The sequence below is a fragment of the Papio anubis genome, chromosome 8 (genome assembly GCF_008728515.1).
Source record: "Papio anubis isolate 15944 chromosome 8, Panubis1.0, whole genome shotgun sequence".
Taxonomy (NCBI): domain Eukaryota; kingdom Metazoa; phylum Chordata; class Mammalia; order Primates; family Cercopithecidae; genus Papio; species Papio anubis.
This window is the reverse complement of record NC_044983.1, coordinates 47,429,359-47,455,146: the sequence shown is the minus strand read 5'-3', so window position 1 is coordinate 47,455,146 and position 25,788 is coordinate 47,429,359. Positions and strand designations below refer to the sequence as shown.

The following is a 25,788-nucleotide window of genomic DNA, read 5'->3' as shown; positions in this document are numbered from 1 at the left end:
AATGAAGTAGCACCCCCACTTATTAAAATGGTAGGATCTGAGACTAAGAACTATTTCTCTTACTGCAGTTATTTTTGTTCATACCTTTTGGTTACCCTTACTCGGGCTGCCATTGCCTGAGAAAGAAAATGATGTTACAAACAGAAAGCAAAAGATTGTGAGTGTTTGTTTCTCTTTAGACTAAGACCCAGAAACCATTTTTAATGGATGTATTTTTAGCAAGCACTTACTACACATAGTTTGTGGTTCACTTAACATCTCTTGACTATGGGTCTGACATTATGGTATGAAAGGTGAGTAAGAGAAAGTGTTTGCCCTCAAAGAGTCAATTCAGTTGAGAAGGCAAACAAATATGCAATTATGAAGGTGGTAAAGAGGTTGTATGTTTCTCCCAGGAAGAGTCAGCAAAGGTAGAATACCTTGCATTGAAAGTTCAAAGACAGTAACAAATGCATGAGCAGACTCCACAGCAATAAGCTATTTGATATAACTAGAGGTATAGTGGCAATAAATTACAGTAGAGAAGGAGGCAGTGACTTCAGTGGCTCTTATCTTGGCTCCTCACTAGAGTCAGCCGAGGAACATTTAAAGAAATAATAAGCGATCAGCAAAAATGGCAGAGTATAGAGCTTCAAGCACCCTGTCCTCCACAGAAACAACACACAAATCATGCAGAAACTCTCAGAATTAGCTTTGCCAGAACATAAAAACAGCACAAAAAATGAAGTAGAAACTTTCAGAATTAGCTTTGCTAGAAATGTGGGAAACAGAATCAAAGTGAACACTGAATAAAGGAAAAGCCAACTTACATATTGCTGAATTCTCTTCACTATTACTTTGTTAAGAATGTCTGCATATTTATTCAAGAAAGATGTTGGTTTGTGGTTTTCTTTTTTCCTGATGTCTTTGGTTTTATTATTAGGGTAACATTTACCTCATAGAATGATTTACAATGTATTTTTTCCTCTTCTAATTTCTGGAAGAAATTATGTATAATTGGTGTTACATCTGTTCAGTCTGTATATCTTCTATTGGTTTTGAAGATCTCTGACTGACACAATGAACAAATTAAACTCAAAGTGAACAGAAGAAATAATAAAAATTATAGCAACAATAAATGAAATTAAAAAACAAAATAATCAGCAAAACCAAAAGTTGGTACTTTTAAAAGATCAATATAATTGACAAAGTTTTTGCATCTTCTTGCTTTTTTTAAAAAACAAAAATCAATCTAGTTGAGCTGACATTTTTAAAAAGCAAGAAGACACAAAAACCTAAAATCAGAAATAAAATTGGTGACATTCCAATGAACTTACAGAAATAAAAAAGCTATAAGATGATACTATAAACAACTGTACACCAATAAATTAGATAACCTAGATGAAATGGATAATTTTCTAAAAACATGCAAATTACTCAAGAAGAAATTGACTCAAGAAGAAATAAAAAATTTTATTAGACCCATAACAAGTGATTGAATTAGTAATGAGAAATCCTCCAACAAAGAAAAGCCCAAGAGTAAATAGCTTCACTGTTGAATTCTACCAAATGTTTAAAGAATTAACACCAATCCTTCTCAAAATTTTCCAAAAAATAGAAGATAAGGAGACAATTCCTAACTTATTTTCTGAAGCTTATATTACACTGATATCAAAGCGAGGTAGGGAGACAACACTACATGAATATAAAACTACCAACAAATACTCCTTGTAAATATAAATGTAAAAATCCTCAACAAAAAAATTAGCGAACAAAATTCAGCAGCATATTATAATGAGAATATCTCCAGTTTTATAAAAAACATCTACAAAAACACCTTATAAATAACATATATTCATTTATGAAAGGCTGTTAATTCCTCTTAAGATCAGAAACAAGGAAGGATATGCACTCTAACCATGTGTAATCAAAATAGTGCTAGAAGTTTTAGGTAGCACAATGAAAAGGAAATAAAGACATACAGATTGGAAAGAAAGAAAGAAACTGTCTCTATTTGCAGATGACATGATAACTGACATAGAAAACCCTAAGAAATATGCTCACACAGACACGAAAAACTTCTAGAAATACTGAGTTTAGCAAGGTGGCCAGATACAAGATCAACATACAAACATCAATTGCATTTCTATATTCTAGCAATAAACATGTGGAAATTGAAATTAAAAATTCAGTACCACTTACAATTACTTAAGAAAGGTGAAATACTTAGGTGTAAATCTAATAACATATGCACAGGACTTACATGGTGAAACCTATAAAACACAGACAAAAGAATCAATGATAGTATAAACTGAGAGATATTCTCTGGCCGCGAATGGGAAAACACAACATAGTATACCAATTCTCTCCAAATTGAGGTACAAATTTAACACAATTTCTATTTGTCAGGCCTCTGAGCCCAAGCTAAGCCATCATATCCCCTGTGACCTGCACATATACATCCAGATGGCCTGAAGCAACTGAAGATCCACAAAAGAAGTGAAAATAGCCTTAACTGATGACATTCCACCATTGTGATTTGTTTCTGCCCTACCCTAACTGATCAATGTACTTTGTAATCACTCCCACCCTTAAGAAGGTTCTTTGTAATCTCCCCCACCCTTAAGAAGGTTCTTTGTAATTCTTCCCACCCTTGAAAATGCACTTTGTGAGATCTACCCTCTGCCCACAAAACATTGCTCCTAAATCCACCGCCTAATCCCAAAGCTATAAGAACTAATGATAATCCCACCACCCTTTGCTGACTCTCTTTTTGGACTCAGCCCGCCTGCACCCAGGTGAAATAAACAGCCCTGTTGCTCACACAAAGCCTGTTTGGTGGTCTCTTCACACAGATGCGCGTGACACTATTAAAATCCCAGACGAGGCCAGGCGCGGTGGCTCAAACCTGTAATCCCAGCACTTTGGGAGGCCGAGACGGGCGGATCACGAGGTCAGGAGATCGAGACCATCCTGGCTAACACAGCGAAACCCCGTCTCTACTAAAAATACAAAAAAATTAGCTGGGCGTGGTGGTGGGCGCCTGTAGTCCCAGCTACTTGGGAGGCTGAAGCAGGAGAATGGCATAAACCTGGGAGGCGGAGCTTGCAGTGAGCCGAGATCCTGCCACTGCACTCCAGCCTGGGCGACAGAGCAAGACTCCATCTCAAAATAAAATAAAATAAAATAAAATCCCAGATGATTATTTTTGTAGATATAGATCAGATTTTTCTAAAATTTATATATGGAAAGGCAAAATAATTAGAACAGCTAAAACAATTCTGAGAACAACAAAGTAGACAGAATCTCTATTTATTTTCAAAACTTTTAGCTAGAGTAACAAAGATTGGGTGGCACTGGTGTAGGGATAAATTCATAATCAGTGGAACACAATAAAGAACCCCAAAATAACTCTACATATGGACTGCCACTGATTATTGACAAAATAATAGCAAAACAACTAAAATAGCAACAGCTATGTAATAGAGGAAGAATAGTCTTTTCAATAAATGGCCCTGGGGCAATTAGATATTATAGAAAAAAAATGAAATCCAACCTAAACTTCAAATCCTATATAAAACATTAATTTAAAATGAATCATACAGATTTAAATCTAAAACTTTAAAACTTTTAGAAGATAATAGAAAACTCCTGGGAATATTAGGAAAACTCCTAAGAATTTGGTGAATTCTTAGACATGACCCCAAAATATCAATTCATAAAAGACAAAAATGATAAACTGAACTGCATCAAAATAAAAAACTTTTACTTTATGAAAATCCGTGTTAAAAGATAAAAAGACAAGTACAGACATGGAAAAAGTATTTGCAAACCACATATTTGACAAAGGATCTAAAACATATAAAGAACGTTTGCTGGGCATAGCGGCTCACGCCTGCACTTTGGGAGGCTGAGTGGGGAGGACTGCTTGAGCCCAGGAGTTCAAGACCAGCCTGAGCAACATAGTGGGACCTCATCATTACAAAACAACAACAGAAAGTTAGTTGGGCATGGTAGTGCATGCCTGTGGTCCCAGCTACTTGGGGAGGTTGAGGTGGGGAATTGCTGGAACCCAGAAGGTCAAGATGGCAGTGAGCTGTGATTGCACCACTGCACACCAGACTGGACTAAAGAGTGAGATCCTGTCTCAAAACAAATACACAAACAAAAACTTTCAAAAAATATAAATTTGGAAGGTATTAAATATATCAAAAAATTTCCATTAGAAAATCAGAGAAAGACCCAAAGTAACATTTCACTGAAGGGGATATACCAATGGCAAATAAGTACATGAAAAGATATTCAACATCCTTACTTATTAGAATAATTAACGTAAAAAGTAGTGAACTTAAGACTGGTAAGGCTGTGGAGAAGTTAGATCTCTTAGACATTGCTGGTGAGAATGTCAAATGGTACGGCTATTCTGGAAAATATTTTTTTACAGATCCTTAAAAAACCTAAACATATGTTTACCATATGACCCGGCAATTGTACTTCTGTGTATTCATCCCAGTGAAAGGAACACTGTCTGCAGAAAAACCTGTAAACAAATGTTCACAGCAGCTTTATTTGTTATAGCCCAACATAGAAAAAAACAGTCTAAGTGTACCTCAATAGGCAAATGGTTCAATTAACTCTGATATATCCATACCAGGTGTATTAGTTCATTTTCACAATGCTGTAAAGATACTACCTGAGACTGGGTAATTTCTAAACAAAAGAGTTTTAATTGACTTACAGCTTTGCAGGGAAGGGAAGGGAAGGGAAAGGGGAAGGGGAAGGGGAACAAGAAAGGGAAGGGAATCCCCTACTATTAGGTCCCTCCTTGGACGCATGGGGATCACAATTTGAGATGAGATTTGGATTGGGACACAGAGTCAGACCATATCATCAGGGAATACTGTTTAACAATAAAAGAGATATTATTGGTATATGCAACAGCTTCAGTGAATCTAAATGGCAGTATTCCAAGTGAAAAGAAAAAGGCAATCTCAAGAGGTCATATACTGTGATTCTATTTTTAAATCATTCTTAACAAAAAAGAAATATAGAGATGGAAAACAGATTAGTAGTTCCCAAGGGTTAGGGATAGTGGTGGTGAGGAATGGATATGATTAGAAAGGGGTGCCAGAAGGGACAGCTTTTTGGTACCAGAAGAGTTCTGTCTTGATTATGGTGGCAATCACGGAAATCTACATATGCTAAAATTACATAAAATTATGTACATATCACAGCAATATCAAGTTGCTGGTTTTGATATTTTTCTGTAATTATGTAAGATATAGCTACTGGGAGAAATTGAATGATGGGTACATGGAAACTCTGTGCTACCTTTACAACTGCCTGTGAGTATATAATTATTTAAAAATAAAAAGTAAAAGCAGAAAAAAACCTGAAATTTATTCAAATAGGCCAGGCGCGGTGGCTCACGCTTGTAATCCCAACACTTTGGGAGGCTGAGGCGGGCGGATCACGAGGTCAGGAGATTGAGACCATCCTGGCTAACATGGTGAAACCCTGTCTCTACTAAAAATACAAAAAAATTAGCTGGGCGTGGTAGTGGGCGCCTGTAGTCTCAACTACTCGGGAGGCTGAGGCAGGAGAACGGTGTGAACCTGGGAGGAGATTGCAGTGAGCCGAGATTGCGCCACTGCACTCCAGCCTGGGCAACAGAGCAAGACTCCATCTCAAAAAAAAAAAAAGAAAAAAAAAAAAAGAAATTTATTCAAATAAAAGAATGAGTACAAAATTTAAAGATAATAGAAATACATTGAAGAAAAAAATTTTTTTCATAACAAGGAAAACAAAAGCAGTTCTAAAAGAAAAAAGCACAAAAATTTGTGAGAAAGCAAAATGAAAACATGGCATAATTTTAAGAAAATGGTAGGCTATAGGAAAGGAATATGAATTTGAATATTTCTTCTTAAATGGTACGTTGTTTCTGAAGAAAACAATATTTACATAGCTCTAGTAATGAGGGAACTGGGCTGGGCACAGTGGTGGCTCACACCTGTAATTCCAACATTTTGGGAGGCCAGGGCAGAAGGATTGCTTGAAGTCAGGAGTTAGAAGCCAGCCTGGGCAACATAGTGAGACCCTGTGTCTACAATAATAATAATAATAAATTAGCTAGGTGTGGGGGCTTGTACCTGTAGTTTCAGTTACTCAGGGAGGCAGAGGTAGAGGATGACTTGAGCCCAGGAATTTGCGGGTGCGGTGAGCTATGATCGTGCCACTGCACTCCAGTCTGGGTGACAGAGCAAGATCTCATCTCTACAAAAAATTAAAAAAAACAAAACAAACAAAAAAAAAACCCTACATAGTAAGATGGCAGAGAGCTATGGTTGCAGTACAGAACATAATCATGATCAACTTTGATACACAAAAGCAAAAACACAGCTTATAAAAGTTGGGAGATGGAAAGACAGAATAGAGGTGGAAGGAGAATCGAAGGAATACACTTCCATTTTTCTTTCTTTCCTTTTTTTTTTTTCTTTTTTGAGATGGAGTCTTGCTCTGTCCAGGCTGGAGTACAGTGGCACAACCTTGGCTCAGTGCAAACTCCACCTTCTGGGTTCAAGTGGTTCTCCTGCCTCAGCCTCCCAAGTAGCTGAGACCACAGGAAAACGCCACCATGCTTGGCTAATTTTTGTAATTTTAGTAGAGGCGGGGTTTCACCATATTGGTTAGGTTGGTCTTGAACAGCTGACCTCATGATCAGCCCACCGCGGCCTCCCATAGTGCTGGGATTACAGGCATGAGCCATCATGCCCGGCCCGTTTTTCAGTTGCAGAGTAGGGACAGCCTATCTTTGTAAATGGAACATGATATGATTTTGAGTTACAATGGTAAATGCCAAAGTTACAAAGGTAAAAAAGAAAAAAAAATGCTGATAAAACTGAATGGGGGCATTAAATCTAAATTCTCATAATAGCCTAAAGTTGATAAAAATTAATGAACCAAGTTGGTAAATTAAGCAATAATGGCATAATCACCTTATTTAGAGAAGAAGTAATGGAGATATAGAAGTATAGGACTAAAAGCAGAAATAATTAAAACTTGTTGATTCTGGGGAGTGGATACAAGGGTGGGTGGATTCAAACAAGGGGCTATTGTATTTCACTTTAAGTCCCATTCTATACCCTTGAAATACCGTAATGAAAAAAAAAGATGAATGTTTCCAATTCCTTTGTACAGCTCTGTGTCAATTTTTGACTGCTGAATATTTAAGCTTTGGAAGTAGGGTAAGCAGACTCCAGTTACCCATCTCTCATAATAAGGAATGTCTGCAGGTTGTTGATCCTCTCTGACAGGGGTGAGCCATTGCTTCCTCTGTTTCCCCCAAGTGAATACTCAATGATCTCTGATGTAGGCTTAAGTATTTCAAAAATTAAATTAAGTGTATCTAAGCACTGGAGGATCAGGACCTATGATTTTATTTAGCTTTTGTTTTCTCGTTGTATGTAAAGGGCACAAAACTATACCATGTCAGACAAAAGGATGGTCTTTTATTCTCTGGTTGTAAAACATCTCCAAAATTCTCCAATATTACTCTTGCAATCTAGACCTTCTTTTCATGACAGGCACCACGCACCCCACCATTTCATATCCCAGTTTTATTTATTTGGGAACATTTACTCTTGTGGATAACAGAATGCCAGTCACAAGATCCTTCTTCTGTATTACAAATTCTGCCACTTTGTTTCAGAACTGTATATCAGGATTCCTCCTCTGCCCAGGTTTCTGCTGCCCCCAAAAGAAAGACATGTAGCTGGGCGTGGTGGTGCACATCTGTGGTCCCAGCTACTCAGGAGGCTGAGGCAGGAGGATTGCTTGAGCCCAGGTATTTAAGGTTGCAGTGGGCTGTGAAAGCTCCACTTCAGTCCAGCCTGAGCAACAGAGCAAGACCCTGTCTCAAAACAGCAAACAAAAAAGAAAAGAAAAGAAAAAGAAAGACTTGTAATCTTTCTTTGGATAGAGGAAAAAGATGGTGGGCTCTTCCACTTCAGGCTGACTACTCCATAAATATAATACTGTCTGTAGCAAGATTTCTTCAGATTTTCCTTGTCATTATGAATATTAATCTCCTTCTAAGTCCAGCTAGTCTGGTTTTATGTGATTAACATGACTCTGCCCATATTACTTATAATTAATCCTGGCTTAAAAGAGGCACTCACCTCTTTCAGTCTAGTTTTCATTACAAAAAGCATTTGCTGGGTAGTAAGAGATAAATGATACCACCATTCTAAAACAACTTATTTGGCTATCCATACTTTTCTTAATAGTGAGGCAGAAAATACTGAAATCCTTTGATACACCAATAAGATTTTGTTATGCTATTTTACTTTACCATATACAGATGGAAAGATTTTATACATGTATTTTCAGGCACTCTCAAGTGCATTTGAGAGTTAAGGCCTTTGTCTTATATATGTCCTCAACTTCTTCCTAGCACCAAATACTATCCCAACACTCAACAACTATTTGGTATAAGAGTTAGCTACACTATATTTTCTTTTGTTGCATCATAGCAGATGGCCAGTGACATCTAGTTGGGCAATAGTTTTCACGTCTAGTTGGGAAAGACTTTTCACTGAGGAGTTTTGATCATAGGTATGTTACAATTTCAAGCATCCTGAATTTCATACCAGAGTAAAAAGCTTCATATTTTTTACATACTAATATCTTAGGCAAGTCTTTCATAAGCCAAGAAATGGTTAATTCCCACAAAAGATGCTAATAGACCATTAATGCAAGTATATATATTAGCTTATGGTTTTTATTCCTAGCTATTGTTTTTAATTTAAAAAAAAAAAAATTTTTTTTTGGAGACAGGGTCTCACTCTGTTGCCCGGGCTGAAATGCAGTGATGTGAACGTAGCTCACTGTAGCCTTGAACCTTTGAGCTCAAGCAATCATCCTGCCTCCACCTCCTGAGTAGCTGAGACTATATGTTTGTGCCACCACATCCAGCTAATTTTACATTTTTAGCAGAGATGGGGTCTTGCTATGTTGTGTAGGCTAGTATCAAACTCCTGGCTTCAAGTGATCCTCCTGCCTCAGCCTCCCAATGTGCTGGGATTATAGGTGTGAGCCACCATGCCTGGCCTTGGCTACTGTTTAAGTGCAGGATTATCAAAGAAAAAAATGTACCAGACAAGTTAAACAGGCAAGGTAGACTTTATTCAAGACAACTGTAGTAAGGAAGAGACTGAACTCAACTCCAGATACCTGGGGATTTATAGCCAGTGGGCAAGGTGAGGTGTTAGTGGATGAAAAATTACTAAGGGGAACTTGATTTATTGTTATGGTGTGAATGTCTGTGTCCTCCCTCCCCACCCAAATTCATCTGTTGAAGCCCTAATTCCCACTGTGGCTATATTTGGAGTAAGGAAATACTTAAAATTAAAATTAAAATGAGATCATAAGAATAGGGCCCTGATTCACTAGGATTAGTGTCCTTATGAGAAGAGACATACTCTCTGCCCTTGCTGGCGCACAGAAAAGAGGCCATGTGAGAACACAGTGAGGAGGTAACCATCTGAATTCAAAAAGAGAGCTCTCACCAGAAACCATCCATGCTAGCAAACTGTCCTTGGCCTCCAGAACTGTGTAAAAATGTCTGTTGTTTAAGCCACTCAGTGTATGATATTTTGCCATAAGGCAGCCTGAGCAGACTAATACAAGTACCAAGGGTGTGGGGATTCTTGCAAAACCAGGCCCAGCAGGTCAAACGTGAGGCCTAGCCAAGAAGAGGGCTGAGTGTTACAAAAGTTTGGTCAAGCAGGGTGCAGTGGCTCATGCCTATAATCCCATTGCTTTGTAGGCTGAGGCAGAAGGATCACTTAAAGCCAGGAGTTTGAGACCAGCCTGGGCAACAAAGTGAGACCGCCATCTGTATATTAAAAAAAAAAAAAAAATTAGCCAGGATCAGTGTAGTATGCCTGTAGTCACAGATACTCAGGAGACTAAGGTGGGAGGACCTCTTGAATCCAGGAGTTCGAGGCTGCAGTGAGCTGATTGTACCACCACACTACAGCCTGGGTGACAAAGTGAGCCCTTGTCCTCTCCCCCCGCCTCAAAAAAGGAAAAAAACCACACAACACACACACACAAATAAATAAAGTGTGGTCAGTCTTTTCCCTTGTTCAAGGAAAGAACAGACATTTTTCTTTCCTCTAAACAATAAGTTCATTTCTAAGTTGGCTGCCTTTTGTTCATCAAGGAAAAGCTAAACTATTCTCTTGAGACTTGCAGTAAAGACTTTTTGTTGGATGGCAAGAGCATTTAATGAAGGGTATTCCTATGAAAATAAAAGAAAAACAAAAGTTAATTGTTGGAGCAGACTATGAAGCCAGCTGGTGATTCCAGACTTTAGGCTTGAAGCACCTGTAGAAGATGGAATAAGGATGGCAGTGGCAATCCAACTGCCACTGCAAACCAATTTCTGGTTTGCAGTTTGAACATTTTGGTGATGACACAGACCTCAGGGAGGTTTTGGTGAGATTGTCACGATCATGGCTATTTCCTGCAGCAGAGTGTGGCAGAAGCTGGAGTTCCAGTGAACTTCCTGAGCGGCCTCCAGAGCAGTAGCTCTGGGCATGAAGGATGCCCTAACATGATCTTTTGTGATGATGAGCGCTTGGAAATTTATCTTGCAGGATTTCTGCAGATCTAGGAGAAAAGACTAGCTACAAGACAACCTAGAGTCCCAATAAGGATCTGGAAAGGCAGGTTTTAGTTAAGTCAGGAAGGTAGAGGAAAAATCAGAAACTTCAGAGAGTGGTAGCCAGATATTAAAGGAAACTAGAAGAATTGAAAATTTGATAAAGACTGACACTATTTGTGAAAGAGCAGAGTCCAGTACCATTTACAAGTAGGCAACAAAACTATGTAAGTTACAAAGAGGTGAAAAATAGCTCAAAGTCAACGTATAGGACTAGAATCTGGTAACCCACAGGGGGTGTTACAGTTTTCTACTGAAACAAAGAACTTGTCTCTACAGTCATAAACAGTTAATTTTCCCAATAGATGTATAATAGACTATTAATGCATGTACACGAATTAACTTACAGTTTTTGGCCAGGCGCAGTGGCTCACACCTGTAATCCCAGCACTTCGGGAGGCCAAGGTGGGTGGATCACCTGAGGTCAGGAGTTTGAGACCAGCCTGGCCAACATGGCAAAACGTCTCTACTAAAAATACAAAAATTAGCTGGGCATGGTGGTGGGGTTCTGAAATTCCAGCTACTCAGAAGGCTGTGGTAGGAGAATCGCTTGAACCCAGGACGCAGAGGTTGCAGTGAACCAACATTTGCCACTGCATTCCAGCTTGAGACTCTGTCCCAAAAATAAATATATAAATACACAAAAAACCTTACAGTCTTTTATTCCTGAGTACTATTTAAGTTAGGGGATTATAAAATGCACATATTTATAAAGTATGCATTTCTGTTTTACAACTTTTATTTTTTATTATTCCTGTTTTTTAAAAAGGATCTTGATTCATGTTTTGCATTTTGTTTTCTTCTTTGCTACTGTTCCTCGTTTGGTGACAAAACTTTAAAAACTCTATCTGGACCATAAGAACTGTTTTAAGTTAGGATCCTCAAAGACTTATCATTACCAAGATTGTGACTAAGGTAGTGGCAAAGGAATTTATCTGCCCATATAAGAATACATTTTTCAGCTTCATAATTCCAACAATAAATAATCTCATTGGTATGCGGCTACTTGCTTGAATATGTAGCACTGGGACTTTTCATACTCATATTCTGTTCTTCTTGGAAAATGGGAAAAGTACCTGTCCCTTTGCAGGTAGTCTGAGCTATATGAATGTGTACAGAAGTGATGTGTGCCATTTTCAGGCAGGATCACTTATTTGTTGGCATAAGCTCTGCCAGAGCTCTGCAAGAGCTCTCTTTCTGTCATAACAACAATAGAAAGCACATGTCAATATGATGGTGTCAGAAGTGCTAAGCCAACTCATGGAGGACAGCTGCCCTGGAATACCATCTGATATATAAACTTTTGCCATGATAGGCCACTGCAATTTTGTGCCACTTGTTAGAGCAGCATAATCTAGCCCATCCAGACTGATACAGTTAAATGGGTTCTGTATTAGCAGTGTCCAGGTTTGGAGGATAAATTATACATATCTCTCTATATAACTTATATAGATACACATATATATTATATATATAATAGCTCTCTATATAAGATATATAGATATGTTATAATTTTAATATATAAATTATATATAGGATATATATAATTTTTTAATGACAAAAATTATAACTACATAATATATAGATATATATTACAGATATATAAATTATATCTGCATATATTATAGATATATACATGATAATTTTTATAAATAAATTATATGTGGATATATATATACACACATATATATATATAAAATTTATCATCCAAACCTGGACGCTTCTGAGAATGACTGGTACACCATTAGTAATTACATCAGGACAACAGTCATAAACTGGGACTGACTTGGGCAAACCAGACTGTGTTGTCATCTGAAGTACGTGGCAAGCAAAAGTCGAGGTGTTGAGAACACCTGACCACCAGACAGCTTTCTAAGAATATTTTCTGATGACGTGTTGGAATGTCATTAAACAACCACAACAGATCGTATAAGTTTTAGATCATAAGGTAATGTTGCCTAGTCATAGAGGATAGCTCAGTTTAGAAAATCTGGTGAGTCAAGTATATTCTAATTATTTAAATTTTTTTCTATAATAAATTTTGACCTTAAGCTCATATTTTTTGAAACAAATGAGAAATTTTTCTTTGAGTTACACTCTCAGGTCTCCTATCTACAGGATGATTAAAATATTCTGGAATCTCACATATGGTCAAATCATTGAGGAGGCTCTGTGGGTCATAAGCTGTTGGTTGTGAGAGGCTTGTTGTCCTAGCTGGGATGGACCCTTCAGTTCTGGAGGTTCTGCATATTCAATTCTATATGTGGGGCATGAGGAAATGAGGCAAAGGTGGAAATCCCATGTAGAAAACTCCTGCCTCCCTAGGAGTAGCATGCATCCATTTTCCCCCGAGGTTTAGCAGGTGGCTATGATACTGTTTGGTAAACAGATTTTGTCTTGTTTTACAGCTCAATGGATCCATATTCCTCTTTTCCATTTACAGTGTGGGGAGGAATATGGGGTCATTGCTGTACAAGAAAAGTCTGCTTTTTGCCCTGCCAAAAACTTCATTACGTCACCAAGGCAAGGAATCATACAATTGGCTATCTGCTAAAATACATTAGGGGAAAAGAAAACGGTGTAAAAAAAAAAATACAGTTGCCCCTCAGTATCCATAGGGGTTGGTTCCAGGACTTCCCACCCTTGGATACCAAAATCTGGATGCTCAAATCCCTGAAATAAAATAGGGTAGTATTTGCATATAACCTATGCACATCCTCCCATATATGACAAATAACATCTAGGTTTCTAATAATATCTAATACAATGTAAATGTTATATAAAGTCTTCCTTTCCTGTTTACCTTGTCTGGAGCATTTTTTTTTCTTTTTCTTTTTTTTGGCAGGGGGGATGGAGCGTCACTCTGTTGCCCAGGCTGGAGTGCAGTGGCGCAATCTTGGCTCACTGCAAGCTCCGCCTCCCAGGTTCACACCATTCTCCTGCCTCAGTCTCCTGAGTAGCTGGGACTACAGGTGCCTGCCACCACGCCCAGCTAATTTCTTGTATTTTTAGTAGAGATGGGGTTTCACCGTGTTAGCCGGGATGGTCTCAATCACCTGACCTCGTGATCTGCCCGCCTCAGCCTCCCAAAGTGCTGGGATTACAGGTGTGAGACACCATGCCTGGCTGTCTGGTGCTTTTTTTCTTTGATATTCCTGAACTTATAACAGTAGCTAGGGCCAGGCACGGTGGCTGACACTAGTAATCCTAGCACTTTGGGAGGCTGAGGCAGGAGGATCACTTGAGGAAAGGAGTTTGAGCCCAGCCTGGACAATATTATGAGACTTCTATCTCTACTAAGAATTTAAAAATTAGCTCCATGATGTGGCACATGCATGTAGTTCCAGCTACTTAGGAGGCAGAGTCACCAGGACCGCTTAAACGCAGGAGTTCAAGAGAGCAGTGAACTATGATCACATCGCTGCATTCCAGCCTGGGCAGCAGAGTGAGACTCTGTCTCCAAAAAGTAAAACAAAAAAACAGTAGCTAGGAATAAAAACCGTAAGCTAATCCATGCACTGGCATTAATGGTATATTAACATATGTTTTGTTAAAATTAACCATTTCTTGGTTTATTAAAGTCTTGCCTAAGATATAAGTATATAAAAAATAAGACTGAAACTTTTGTCTCTGGTAGGAAATTGAGCATGTGTTGTTTAGGAAGCAATGACCAAAAAAAAGTCTAAACGTTTAGTATACATACAACTATCCATTTTTTGGGGGAATATTTTCCATCTATGGTTGGTTGATTCTAGGGTGTGGAACCCATGGACGTGGGAGCCCCACTGTATAAACTATGTCAGAGATGTATCTCATTTTTCAGCCTTTTAATTAGAAACCGAGGGAAGCTAAGAACACAGAAAGTCCTCCTGCCTAAAACAATCTAGCCTTAGCTTACTCCTGAGGCCTCAAATTCCCTATAATAGAACATCATTATTTAATTCCTTTGTAAAAATTGTAGATTTTTAAAGAATTGTTTAAATAAAAATATTCCTGGAAGGAAATAAAGCTGATTTCATGTATTAAGTATCTTGTCATTAACTTTTTTTAAAATCATGTCTTTCTAACATGGTTCTAGCTGAGTCCTGGGTCCAGCAGGACACATTGCAGATAAGGAGAAGAAAGATGGGGTCAAAGGACAGCACTGATGGAGAAGGCATGGATGATACTATAGAGGGGGCACCCACACAGCTGCAGGCAGCTTGAGGGCACTGCTTACTGAGGTTACAGAAAAGAAAGGAGGGAGGATAGCTGCAATATGTGCTGCTCATATTACACACTGATTTATAGCTAGTCCTGGCAGCAGGGGCAGTGGAAACAGTGTGATCCAACCACCTGTGTTTTTTAGATTACATTTATCACTTAGCCATGACCTTCAAGTTGGGTAACACTGAACACTTTTCCAGGGACTTTGGTGTGGATCACTTTCTGTAAATATCTCCTTGAAAGAACACAGAATTTAAATAACATTTTGACATATTTTTGCTAAAACAAAACAAAACAAAAACAAAAACAAAAAACCCAAAACAACAAAAAACCCATGTTCATTATCTAGGCTAGCTTTTGTTTTAGGATTTTTCATTTAATAGTCTGTTCTGCCCTAAGAATGAATTTGTTGTCACAGCTCCTACTTTTACTATTATTTTTAGCAAACTACTTTATTTAGTGGAATTAAAAAAAAAAAAGATCAGTTGGTTCTAGTCAACTCTTCATAATTGCTGTGTTCATCAACCTAGAGCAAAGAAGAATCCATACATATGAATTATCATTTCAGTGCCTGGACTTACTACTGTGGTTCAGTATCTGACCAAGGAAGATAGGCTTACTGACCAAAGCCTTTTTCATCTTCATTTCAGAATTCAAATGTCACACTTAGAAAAACACATACATACATATAATATGTACACACTCACTCATAAACAAACACAGCGGACTCTGAAATGGTTTTACCTAACTACAGTAATAGTTATATACAGCATAATTTTTAGTTCTAATATAAGGTACTTGAGTCAGCTACATTTACATAAAAGTGAACACTTAAGTTTTGGCTCCTTGTTGCCTGTTGCATCCAACCTAATGACCATCAAAGTCTGGCTGCAGTCTACCTTTCTAGGCTTATCTCCTATTATCCTTTATTGCATTCTATGTTCTAGCTAAAGCAGATTAATCTCTGCTCTTTGAAAACAAATGATCTATGTAAGCGTTATTCTTTTATATTCCATGTCCCTAAAGTAACTGTTCTCTTGTCTCCATAATTCAAAAATTCTATTCAAATTTCAAAGCTTGATTCAAATTTGATTTCTGCCATGGAACACTACTATGGAGCAACAGCATTTTATTTGTACTCTTACTATTATGTCAAGGGTCACTTTCCACCTTCTATTATTTGAATGTAAGTTTATTAAGACAGAAGCTACATCATGTATTATTTCAATATCCTCAGTATCTATCACAGTGTCAGAAAATGTTTATTGAACTTTAACAGATTCTCTAAAAAATATTAAATTTTACATATACATTAAAAATACGTTTATCCACAGTTTTGGTGTACTTAGTTTACAAGCAGAAGTTTTTCTTTTTCTCCACTCCATGATTTTTTTTTTTTAAGCAGAATTTTTAATAAAGGAAAGTTATCTACATAGATCGAGCACCATATAAGAGTAATTTTAATTTGTGAGTTAAAATTCACTTTTTGCTTACTGTAGACAATAAATTATAAATGTTTATTTTTCTAAAAGAAATTCATTTTGTTGATAATTTATATTTCCTTTGATTGGAAGGTTATCCTAGCATTGGAATCTATGTATTTGAGGGATTGTATGTGCAATTTAAGATACATTTAATCCTATTATTTGTCAAGTGAATATTCCAGAAATTACTGACCTTTTTAATACTGAAAATGAAATCTGCCTGTGCAGACTACATCCAATTAGTAACTAACTCCTGGGCTCAAGTCATCCTCCCACCTCAGCTTCTGGAATAGCTGGGACTACAGGAATGCATCACCACACTCACGTATTTTTAAATTTTTTGTAGAGATGAGGTCTCACTATGTTGCTCAGGCTGATCTTGAAATCTTGTGACTTCTGAGCTCAAATGATTCTCCCTTCCTGAAGGACTGGGACTACAGTCGTGAGCCACAGTGCCTGGCCAAAGACAATTCTCTTTAAGAGAGAAAATACTTCTGTTTTCGCTTTTCTTTTTGCAGGGGGAGGGGGATGGTGAGGTGGGGGAGGTGATGAATTTAACTGTACTGAAAATGGTACAAGGAAATCAAACTGCAGAAGAAAACAGTACCATATTTAGTCAGATTTTAGTTTTGGGTTTTCCCCAGACATTGCAGGCCAAATTAGAGTTATGATGAGGAAATCCTTTCAGTCCTCACGGACCAGACTTGGCTCTATAAAACATAATCAAGTCCCATTATACAACTTAGGTGTTAGGAAGCAACTACAGGTTTCAAGGTAGATCTGGGCAACACGCAGACACCTCCATTTCTGAGGCTGAAGGAAACATGCACCAGTGCTAACTGCCACACATATGAAAAATGTGAACTCCTAGCATGGTGAGAATAGCTGTATGCTGAATACCATTAGTTTAGTAAGTAGTTATTTGTTGAATATCTTATGGATTCAAGTAACAGAGCACTTCTGATACAACAGTGCTTCGGCCTACATAGTATTCTGAAAGGAGTCCCAAATAGCTCAATTTTACTTTGGGTATTTTCTGCTTAATAAAAAAAGTGAAGCAATCTGGTACGAAGAATTAAGTTATTACAGTGTTATTGCTGTTGTAAGGACCAAACTTACTGCAACAACATATCAAGAACTCTAGGAATAAATTGTGTGTGGGCTATCTAAATTTATCAAAGTCTAAATAAATCTCTAAATGATTCTAGATGATAATTTAAAATTTAAATTACTCATTCAACAAATGCAGAGTATCAATGTTGTAGCAGCCACTGTATCAGGCCCTGGAGAGAAACAGTGAGCATACTGGGTATGTGCTCAACTTTCATGACTACAATTTAGTAGGAACACACACAAGAAGCCGGGCGCGGTGGCTCATGCCTGTAATCCGAACACTTTGGGAGGCCAAGGCGGGTGGATCACTTGAGATCAGGAGTTGGAGGCCAGCCTGGCCAACATGGCAAAACCCCATCTCTACTAAAACTACAAAACTTAGCAGGGCGTGGCGGTGCACTCTTGTGATCCTAGCTACTTGGGAGGCTGAGGCAGGAGAACTGCTTGAACCCGGGAGGCAGAGGTTGCAGTGAGCAGAGATCACACCACTGCACTGCAGCCTGGGCAACAGAGCAAAAGACTCTGTCTCTTTAAAAAAAAAAAAAAAAAAAGTAAATTATGTGTGTAAGGTATGGAGGCATAATCAGAAAAGATGTGAAGGTGGAGATGGGGTGTGCCTACCACAGGAAAATTACAGAGTTGATAGAGTGCTTTACTTGCTGTTCAACTACTCACCCACAAGAGTAGCACTTGGTCTTGTTTATTAAGAAGGTACTCACTAGTAGTCTTATTTTAAAAATGACCCGTGTTTAACTTCACAGCCGCAGACAAGAAAAAAGGTCTAGAACCCTGAAAAATTCCCATAGCAGAAGGAAGAAAGTAAAGGAAAATGTTTTTAAAAAATGTAGAGAAAACAGGGGAAAAGGCTGTAAGAGCTGTTTAATCATTTTAGCTATTTTCCTTATTACCATTTGTACTTTTTTTGTTTATGGTAAGATGTTTTCATGTGCCAAAATTTCTGCTTGGACTAGCAGAAAACTCATCCTGTAAGATTGTTATATGATCCCATAACGGTTAGGAGTGCCCTGGGTCCAGTTCGGAGCTCAATGTCCACTGAATATGCACTCATACTTAAATAAAGTGAAGCTTTTGAGTTAAATGGCAGACTGCCTCAGCAACAATTTTGCTCTTGTTTTCAAGTTCTTATTTCGTGATTTGAAGCTTTTGACCTTCCTAGCATGTTCTTTCTGAACGCTTTCGCAGATGGTTGGTTATGGTGGGAAGCAGTCGTTCTAGCGTAAAGACGTTCTAATTCTAACTTACCTTAGGTAACCTATAAGGACAGCTTACATTCACTCTCCTATTTGAAAATAAAAACCCAACAGAATTCACATGATGGAAGCAAATCATGCCACAACCTACTATTAGAGACTGGAGAGAAACGCACAAAGATTAATGAACAAGAAAGAAAAACACTTCAAAAATTACAGTATTTGGAAAAGACATGCCTTTATGTACACTAAAACTAATTGAAAAAAATTAAATGCAGTTTGCTAGGAGTCTTACAAGTACCAACAGCATGTTCACTGCTTAGGATCCTTAGTGGCAGTGTTTACCCGGCTCGCCTGCCCCTATGTCTCCTTTCCTCTTCTCGACTTTTTTTTTTCTTGAGATGGAGTTTCGCTCTTGTCACCCAGGCTGGAGTGCAATGGTGCCACCTCAGCACTGTAACCTCCCACTCCCAGGTTCAAGAGGTTCTCCTGCCTCAGCCTCTCGAGTTGCTAGGACTACAGGTGCGTGCCACCAAACCCGGCTAATTTTTGTATTTTCAGTAGAGACAGGGTTTCACCATGTAGGCTTAGGCCAGGCTGGTCTTGAACTCTTGACCTCAGGTGATCCGCCACCCCCCTCCCAGCCTCCCAAAGTGCTGGGATTACAGGCGTGAGGCACTCCGTCCGGCCCTCTTCTCGACTTTCTATCCCTCCTCCTCAACACCCTTTCCTTCTGGAAATGGGTTTTGGGGTGGTTAACCAAGCCCAGGGAAACTTGCGTGGCCCAGCATCTTCCGTCCGCTGCAGGAGAAGCACACGCCCCAGCCCCGGGTCAGCAAGACGCGAGAAGGCGGCCACTCCGGGCGTCCCCGAGCTGAGGCCCGCGGTCGCCTGACAGGTAGGGCGGGGGACAGGCGGCGGGAGTGCATACGGTGGGCGCTGGGGGGAAGTTCTGGACGCCAAGGGGCCACTAAAAAACAGCACAGTCTTGAGCCTTCGCTCTTCACCTAAGCCAGTGAGCGCCCTCCGCAAAGTCTCTGTGGCAGTAACCATTGGGGGTTCGCCTCCAAACCCAGGAATACACCTCAAAAACGCTCCCACACCGTAAGACACTGTCCTTCAACACAAAGGACACCCTGTGTCTAGTCCCCGACACTACGTAGCTCTGAGACCACCGAAAGCCAGAACCCCCGCGCTGATACGCGAACGTGGAAATGGGGGTGGAGAGGAGAGGTGGAGGCCACGCTCTCGCGGGATCTCCCCTACAGCCGTCGTCTTCTGGCCCGCCAAGGCCTCGCGTTGTTTGGGCTTGGGGGGTGGAGCGAGCCCTGAGGGGGCGGGGCCAGATGGGGGCGTCTCCCGGCCTTGTTGACTTTGGCGTCCGCGGGGAGCTGCCCCCGTGCCCGTGACTCTCTGCGCATGCTCTGTCTCCGGCGGCTCCGGAGGCCGGGACGCTCTGGCTGCTCCAGTCGCGGGTCCGGGCCCCGCCTCTCCACTCGGCGGTGGTGTCCGTGTTGTTGTTATTGTGGTGGTGGCGGCGTCTGGCTGCTGCGGACCCCGCCGAGTCCTAGCGTCTGGCCTGCGCGCCGTTGCCCGCGCCACAGGTAACGCTGCCGCCAGCGGGGGCTCCGGGTCGTGGAGTGTGCGCGTCCCGCGTGCTGTGGCCGGGCGGGCGACTGGGATACGCTCGGAGGCTAGCGAGCCACTGGGACGGCAGCCGAGAGTCGGGGGCAGGGGGACCTAAGGACAGGCAGGTCGGGGGCCGGGAAACGGAGGGGTTGCGGGGCAGGTTGAGGGAGGGACGGACCCGGGGCAGAGGACTCGGGAGGTCGGAGAGTCGAAAGGGGCCCAGCGAAGCCTGGAGTTCTGGAGCCGGGGTCCCTGGGGCTGGGGAGGTCGGGGCCCCGAGGGAGGCCGGGGCGCCGCGTCGTCAGGCCCGTCCTTCGGCTCTGACCTGGGCTTGGGGACCAGAGTCCCCAGGCTGGCGTCGTGAGATGCACGCGGGCCCCTTAGGGCCGTTTTGGATCCGCCCAGTGACTTCTGTTGTTTTGGTTTTGGAGGAAGAGAATCCAATCTACGTAGGCTCGGGGAAGCCTCGGGTGCTGGGAGGGGACTGAGAGGTTATAGCAGGCGCCCAGGGCTCTTTTTGTGTTTGTGAGCGTCTACTACCGTTCAGGAGAAGTGCTGTGCCCGCGTTTTGCTTGGGGGATTTCAGACACCGGCATGGAGAGGACCCACGGGGAGAACCCGAGGGAGTAATTTTGCAAATCCAAGATTTTTTGGAACTTCTCTAATTTTGTTTTCGTGTGTGCTCTTTTTAGAATCGAGAAACTAGAGCTATATTTTTAACATTACAAATCAGAAGAATGTGCTAGGGAGGAAAAAGTATGCGTTTAGCAGTGTTTTTCCCCCATTTATCATTTTTTAATTACAAAAGTACTGCGTGCTCTTTGAGAAAAAATGAAGCAGCCAAACAATGAAGAAACCTGCCCTCTCTCGAGCCCTTTTCCCCATATTTCCCCTTCTTACTACCTAGGTTAGCCACTCGCCAAGTGTGGTGGGTAGTTATTCAGAATTTTTTTTTCTGTGCATTTAATGAGTGTGCTTTAGAAACAAGATTGGGATCATATATAGTACAGTATAACGTTTTATTAGCCAACAATGCATCATGGATATTCCTCCATTTTATTACTCGCCTCATTCTTTTTGAAAACATTATTACTATGTATTAGACAATCCAATCTACGTAGGCTCGGGGAAGGCTTTTCTTTATTGTTAAACATGGTTGCCAAGTTTTCAGTAATCAGTAGCTTTGAAAAGGGCTACAAGCCAATATTTTGAAACAGTGTGGCAAAACTTTCAGAATGTCGGAGGCCCGACGAGATTACTTTCGTATTTAGCAGATTGAGTAATAATGTTTACATACTGCTTAATGGTAGTTTACATAAGGCTGGATGACTCCATAAAACATAAGGTTGCTGAATTAGTTTACTTTTTTTTTTGAGTTCATATTTTCGAAGTAAATTTTAATTCCATATGGTCAGTTGAACACTTGTAATTACTTTAACATGAAGTAGCTAATATGTGAAGGAAAGGTAAGGTAGGAAAGGTAGAAAGCTAGTGGCCTTAGCCTGAGACAAAAAAAAAGCAATGGGGATTAAATATTTTGGTAAGTAAGCCACAGGGAGTAAACTGGAAGTGGAAGGGTGATACTGCACTGCCAACTATTAAGTAAGACAGAAATATAGGTAATCCCCATTGTATGCTGTATTTCTGTGTGCAGAAGAGCTGGAGGCTTTGTTAATTTAATCACTAGCCTATATTTATTAAAAATGTACTGTGTGTTCATCTTGGTGCTAGCTTCCAGGGAAAGAACAACTGAGGAAGATAATCACGAACAACGTCAGGTTCTAAACATGCATAGCCTGAAATTTTAAGCCAAATTGTGTATTTTATTATTTAGAAACTGCTTGAAAGGAATAAAATATATCCGTGACATTTTAGTTATTTTTGGTGATAATATGCTCATATATTTCTCATAACAACAACATAACTGGCATTCTATGGAGTAACAACATAATATGCTCATATATTTCTCATAACAACAACAACAACATAACTTCTCATTCTATAGAGTAATAAACAGAAGCTTTGAGAGAGAAAACTGCTCAAGATCCCACTGCCCCCTTTTTTTGTGTGTGTGTAATAGTGCGTGTTTATATTCAGGAGTACTTAATCCAAGAACCTGTGTTTTCTGCTCTTGTTTTACCTCCTGTGAATGAAAACTGCCTTATAAAATTGTTGCCCTTACGGTTTTTTTCAGCTTTCTTTGAAATGTTCCTTACAAAATAACTACGTGAATATAATCACATGCATTTAAAATAGTCTAGAGAATATAGTGTGAAACGATAATGGTATTTTTTTAGATGAGGTTTCTGGTGGCATATTACTAAAATTTTAAACTCCTTGATCTTATGCTGTTAACCAAGAAGATGGGGATTTGTGTTACTTTAGACACTGCTGGGTGCCATGGTAAATTGGGATATTATTGTAAATTGTAGCTCTCAGCTGCGTATTCCTTACAAACTCAGAAGGATAATCTCACATCAGTAAACATTTTTATGAATGTAGTTGAACTTGTAAACTAATGTGCTAGAAAGAATACCAAGAGGGCCCTAAAAAAGTCTAAAAAGATTAAAAGTTACTTATATCATTCTTGGTATTTAAAAATATTTGGTAGTCCCTTAAAATGCGTAATGACAGGCATAATATTGTGGTTTATTAATCTTTTCTCATTTTCCATTAGATGTGGCAACTACATAGTTGGAAGAAATGTGGTGGCCGGGCGTGGTGGCTCACGCTTGTAATCCTAGCACTTTGGGAGGCGGAGGCAGGTGGATCATCTGAGGTCAGGAGTTCGAGTCCAACCTGGCCAACATGGTGAAACCCGTCTCTACTAAAAATACAAAAATTAGCCGAGTGTGGTGGTGGGCACCTGTAATCCCAGCTACTCGGGAGGCTGAGGCAGGAGAGTTGCTTGAACCTGGGAGTCGGAGTTGCAGTGAGCCAAGATCGCTCCACTTCACTCCAGCTTGGGCAAAAGAGTGAGATTCTGTCTCAAAAATAAATAAATAAATAAATAAATGGGACAAATACTAAAATTAATAAAGCATGGTCAGTTGTAATCTGTATTTGAGAAGAAACCAAAATATAGGAAAAGCTTTGACATTTTATTGGTAATTGTTAAGGATGGTAATTGGATTCATACCTAAGTGGCGTATCTGCCATTGATTATCTCTCGGTAACTTAACATTGGATGTTGGATGTGAGTGGGTTTTATAGTTAGGTGACACAGAAATATTTCAGCCCCCTAAAGACGCTTTTAGAATATGGTAAGGTTTTTCAGCTGTTGAAGTGGGGAAGGGTTGAGAATCGAACACTATGTGTATGTATATTCGCAAAAATTAATGAGAGATATTGCTGATGGGAAGAAATAGCGTATTTTCCAATTTAACCTGAAAATCCTTTTTGAAACATATATGCACGGGTAGCCAGAAATAAATCAACTTTATGTCTTGATACAAGACATGCATCATGTATGATTTCTAGAGCTTAAAATATTCTTGGGGCTTAAACACTAATTTGCATAAAACACTCTTTTGTGTTTTCTACTGAGCACTCTTCCGTAACTTGCAGACTCTTAAAAACCTTTTATGATAATCATATTATCAATTGGTGAAGTCAGTTCAGTTTATAATCTAAAGTTATAATGAGCATTGAAAGAGCTGCAGAATGTGAAATGCTGTGAAGGTCTGTCTTGGTGACTTTCACAAATGGCACCTCCAACTCACCCTTCTTGGGGCCTTTGTTCATTTTTCTCTCTCACTTCCTGAATTTCAGATAGGTGTTGCCTTTAGGTGTTACCTTAGGTTTAGTTCGTTTCCTTTTTGGAATTCGTTCTCTCCTTTGGCAATCCCACACAGATCCATGGTTTCAACTGCTCATTCCCCACACCCTCTTTGCTGAGGCTTCCAATTCTGTATCATCGGCCTTATTTTAATTCCTAAGCTTCAGATTTACCAACGTTGTTCTCCCTGATCAACTTAGTAGCTGTAATTTTGTAATCTTGAATCAGTAGATTCAGAATTAAACTTCTTTTGCAAGCCTGATTCTTCTTCCTTGTTTATATTAATGACCTTAGCATTTTCTTAGTCATCTAGACTCAAAATCAAAAGGTCATCCTTGTTTCTTCTCTCTCTCCTTTTCTTAGAATTTTTTTTTTTTTTGGTCATTTTACTGCATTGTGGTTCCTGATTTCGCTTATCTTTTTTCAATTCTTCCAGTAGTCATATACACAACAAGAGACATTAATCTCTTGGTTTGCCATTCATTGTGAATACTGCTTATTAATTGTCCTAAATGTAGTCCTGATCAGGTTCCCTGCCTGATGACAAGCAAACAAAACAAATTCACTTGGGTGTTTTTATGTCAGTCAATGTGCTGAATCCTTTGTTCTCATGTGGTCATTATAATTTATATTATCCCCATTCTACAGGTGAAGAAATTGGAACTTCATGATCTTGAAGGAGTTGTTAGTAGGTAGAAGAGCTGGAATTTGAATCCCAACATGTCTTCTTGCAAGTCTGTGTTCTTGACCACTGTGCCTCTGCCGAGTGGCTCCTGATCCACTCTGGAAGAAAGCCCGAGTTCCTCAGTGTTCCCTTTTGACTTCAGTGCCCCTTTCAAAACTTATTTCTTGTTTTAGTTAAACTTTAAGTTACATTCTTTATGTTCCAGCAGCTGTTCCAAAAAGAATGTAAACTTCAGTTTTACTTTACTTTTTTTGTTTCTCATGCATTTCCATTTCTTGGAATTTTTTTCTTTCTCCCATCTCTGCCTTTAGGAGTCCTCCATGTAAAAGTCTAGTTTATACAGCGTACACCATATTTCCCTAGAGCCCCCACCTCCCGGTCTGTGTAGTATAGTAGTAAAATCTCCTGCACATTCATACAGCTGTTTAACCTATGATGATACTTTTTACTCTAAATTTGTTTTGAGTACTCTAACAGTTGTAATTGGATTATATAAGATACTTGAAGCACAAACTATGTCTTACTGTTCCTTGTGTCTTGTGCTCAGGAAGTATGGGTAAATAAGTATGAAAATGATCCCTGGTAAACTACCCCTTTCAATGGTATTTAAGCGGTATATTTGATTTTAGTTTCTCTCTGTGTCTCTCTCTCTCGTTCTCTCTCACACACACACGCACTAGCTTGTTAGAATTTTTAATTGTGTGTGTCCATAACAGAACTAAATTTCTTGTGGGCTATCATGAATTCTTTGTTTTCAGATTATAAGGTAATTATGTTGTTTATTTAAGACAGATCAGTGTTGTTTTTCTGTGTGCACATATCCTTTCTTGGTACTGTATATAAATTAAAAAAAAAATGATTTACCATGTGAATTATTTTCCATGCTGTTGAGTCAGACAAGTTTTCTAATGAGTGCAATATTCTCATAAACTCTCTGATCTTATAGTTTCTTTAAGCTTACATAGATGTGAAAGATG

General features: G+C 39.5%; 1 protein-coding gene across 8 annotated transcripts in view; it reads left to right on the top strand.

The window, feature by feature from the left end:
• The first annotated feature begins 20,068 nt into the window (after positions 1-20,068).
• PCMTD1 (protein-L-isoaspartate (D-aspartate) O-methyltransferase domain containing 1) overlaps positions 20,069-25,788 on the top strand; it is a 113,389-nt gene continuing 107,669 nt past the window's right edge. For 6 of the 8 annotated variants that reach the window (XR_002523792.2, XR_650612.3, XM_031669556.1 and 3 more), the window contains exon 1: positions 20,069-20,323. Coding sequence is in view for 1 of the 8 variants with exons in the window: in XM_009213027.3 (XP_009211291.1) it covers positions 20,139-20,323 (185 nt within the window). In the remaining 7 variants the exon portion in view is untranslated. The remainder of the gene's footprint in view (positions 20,324-25,788) is intronic. The other 2 variants (XM_009213024.3, XM_009213026.2) reach the window with 2 other exon arrangements.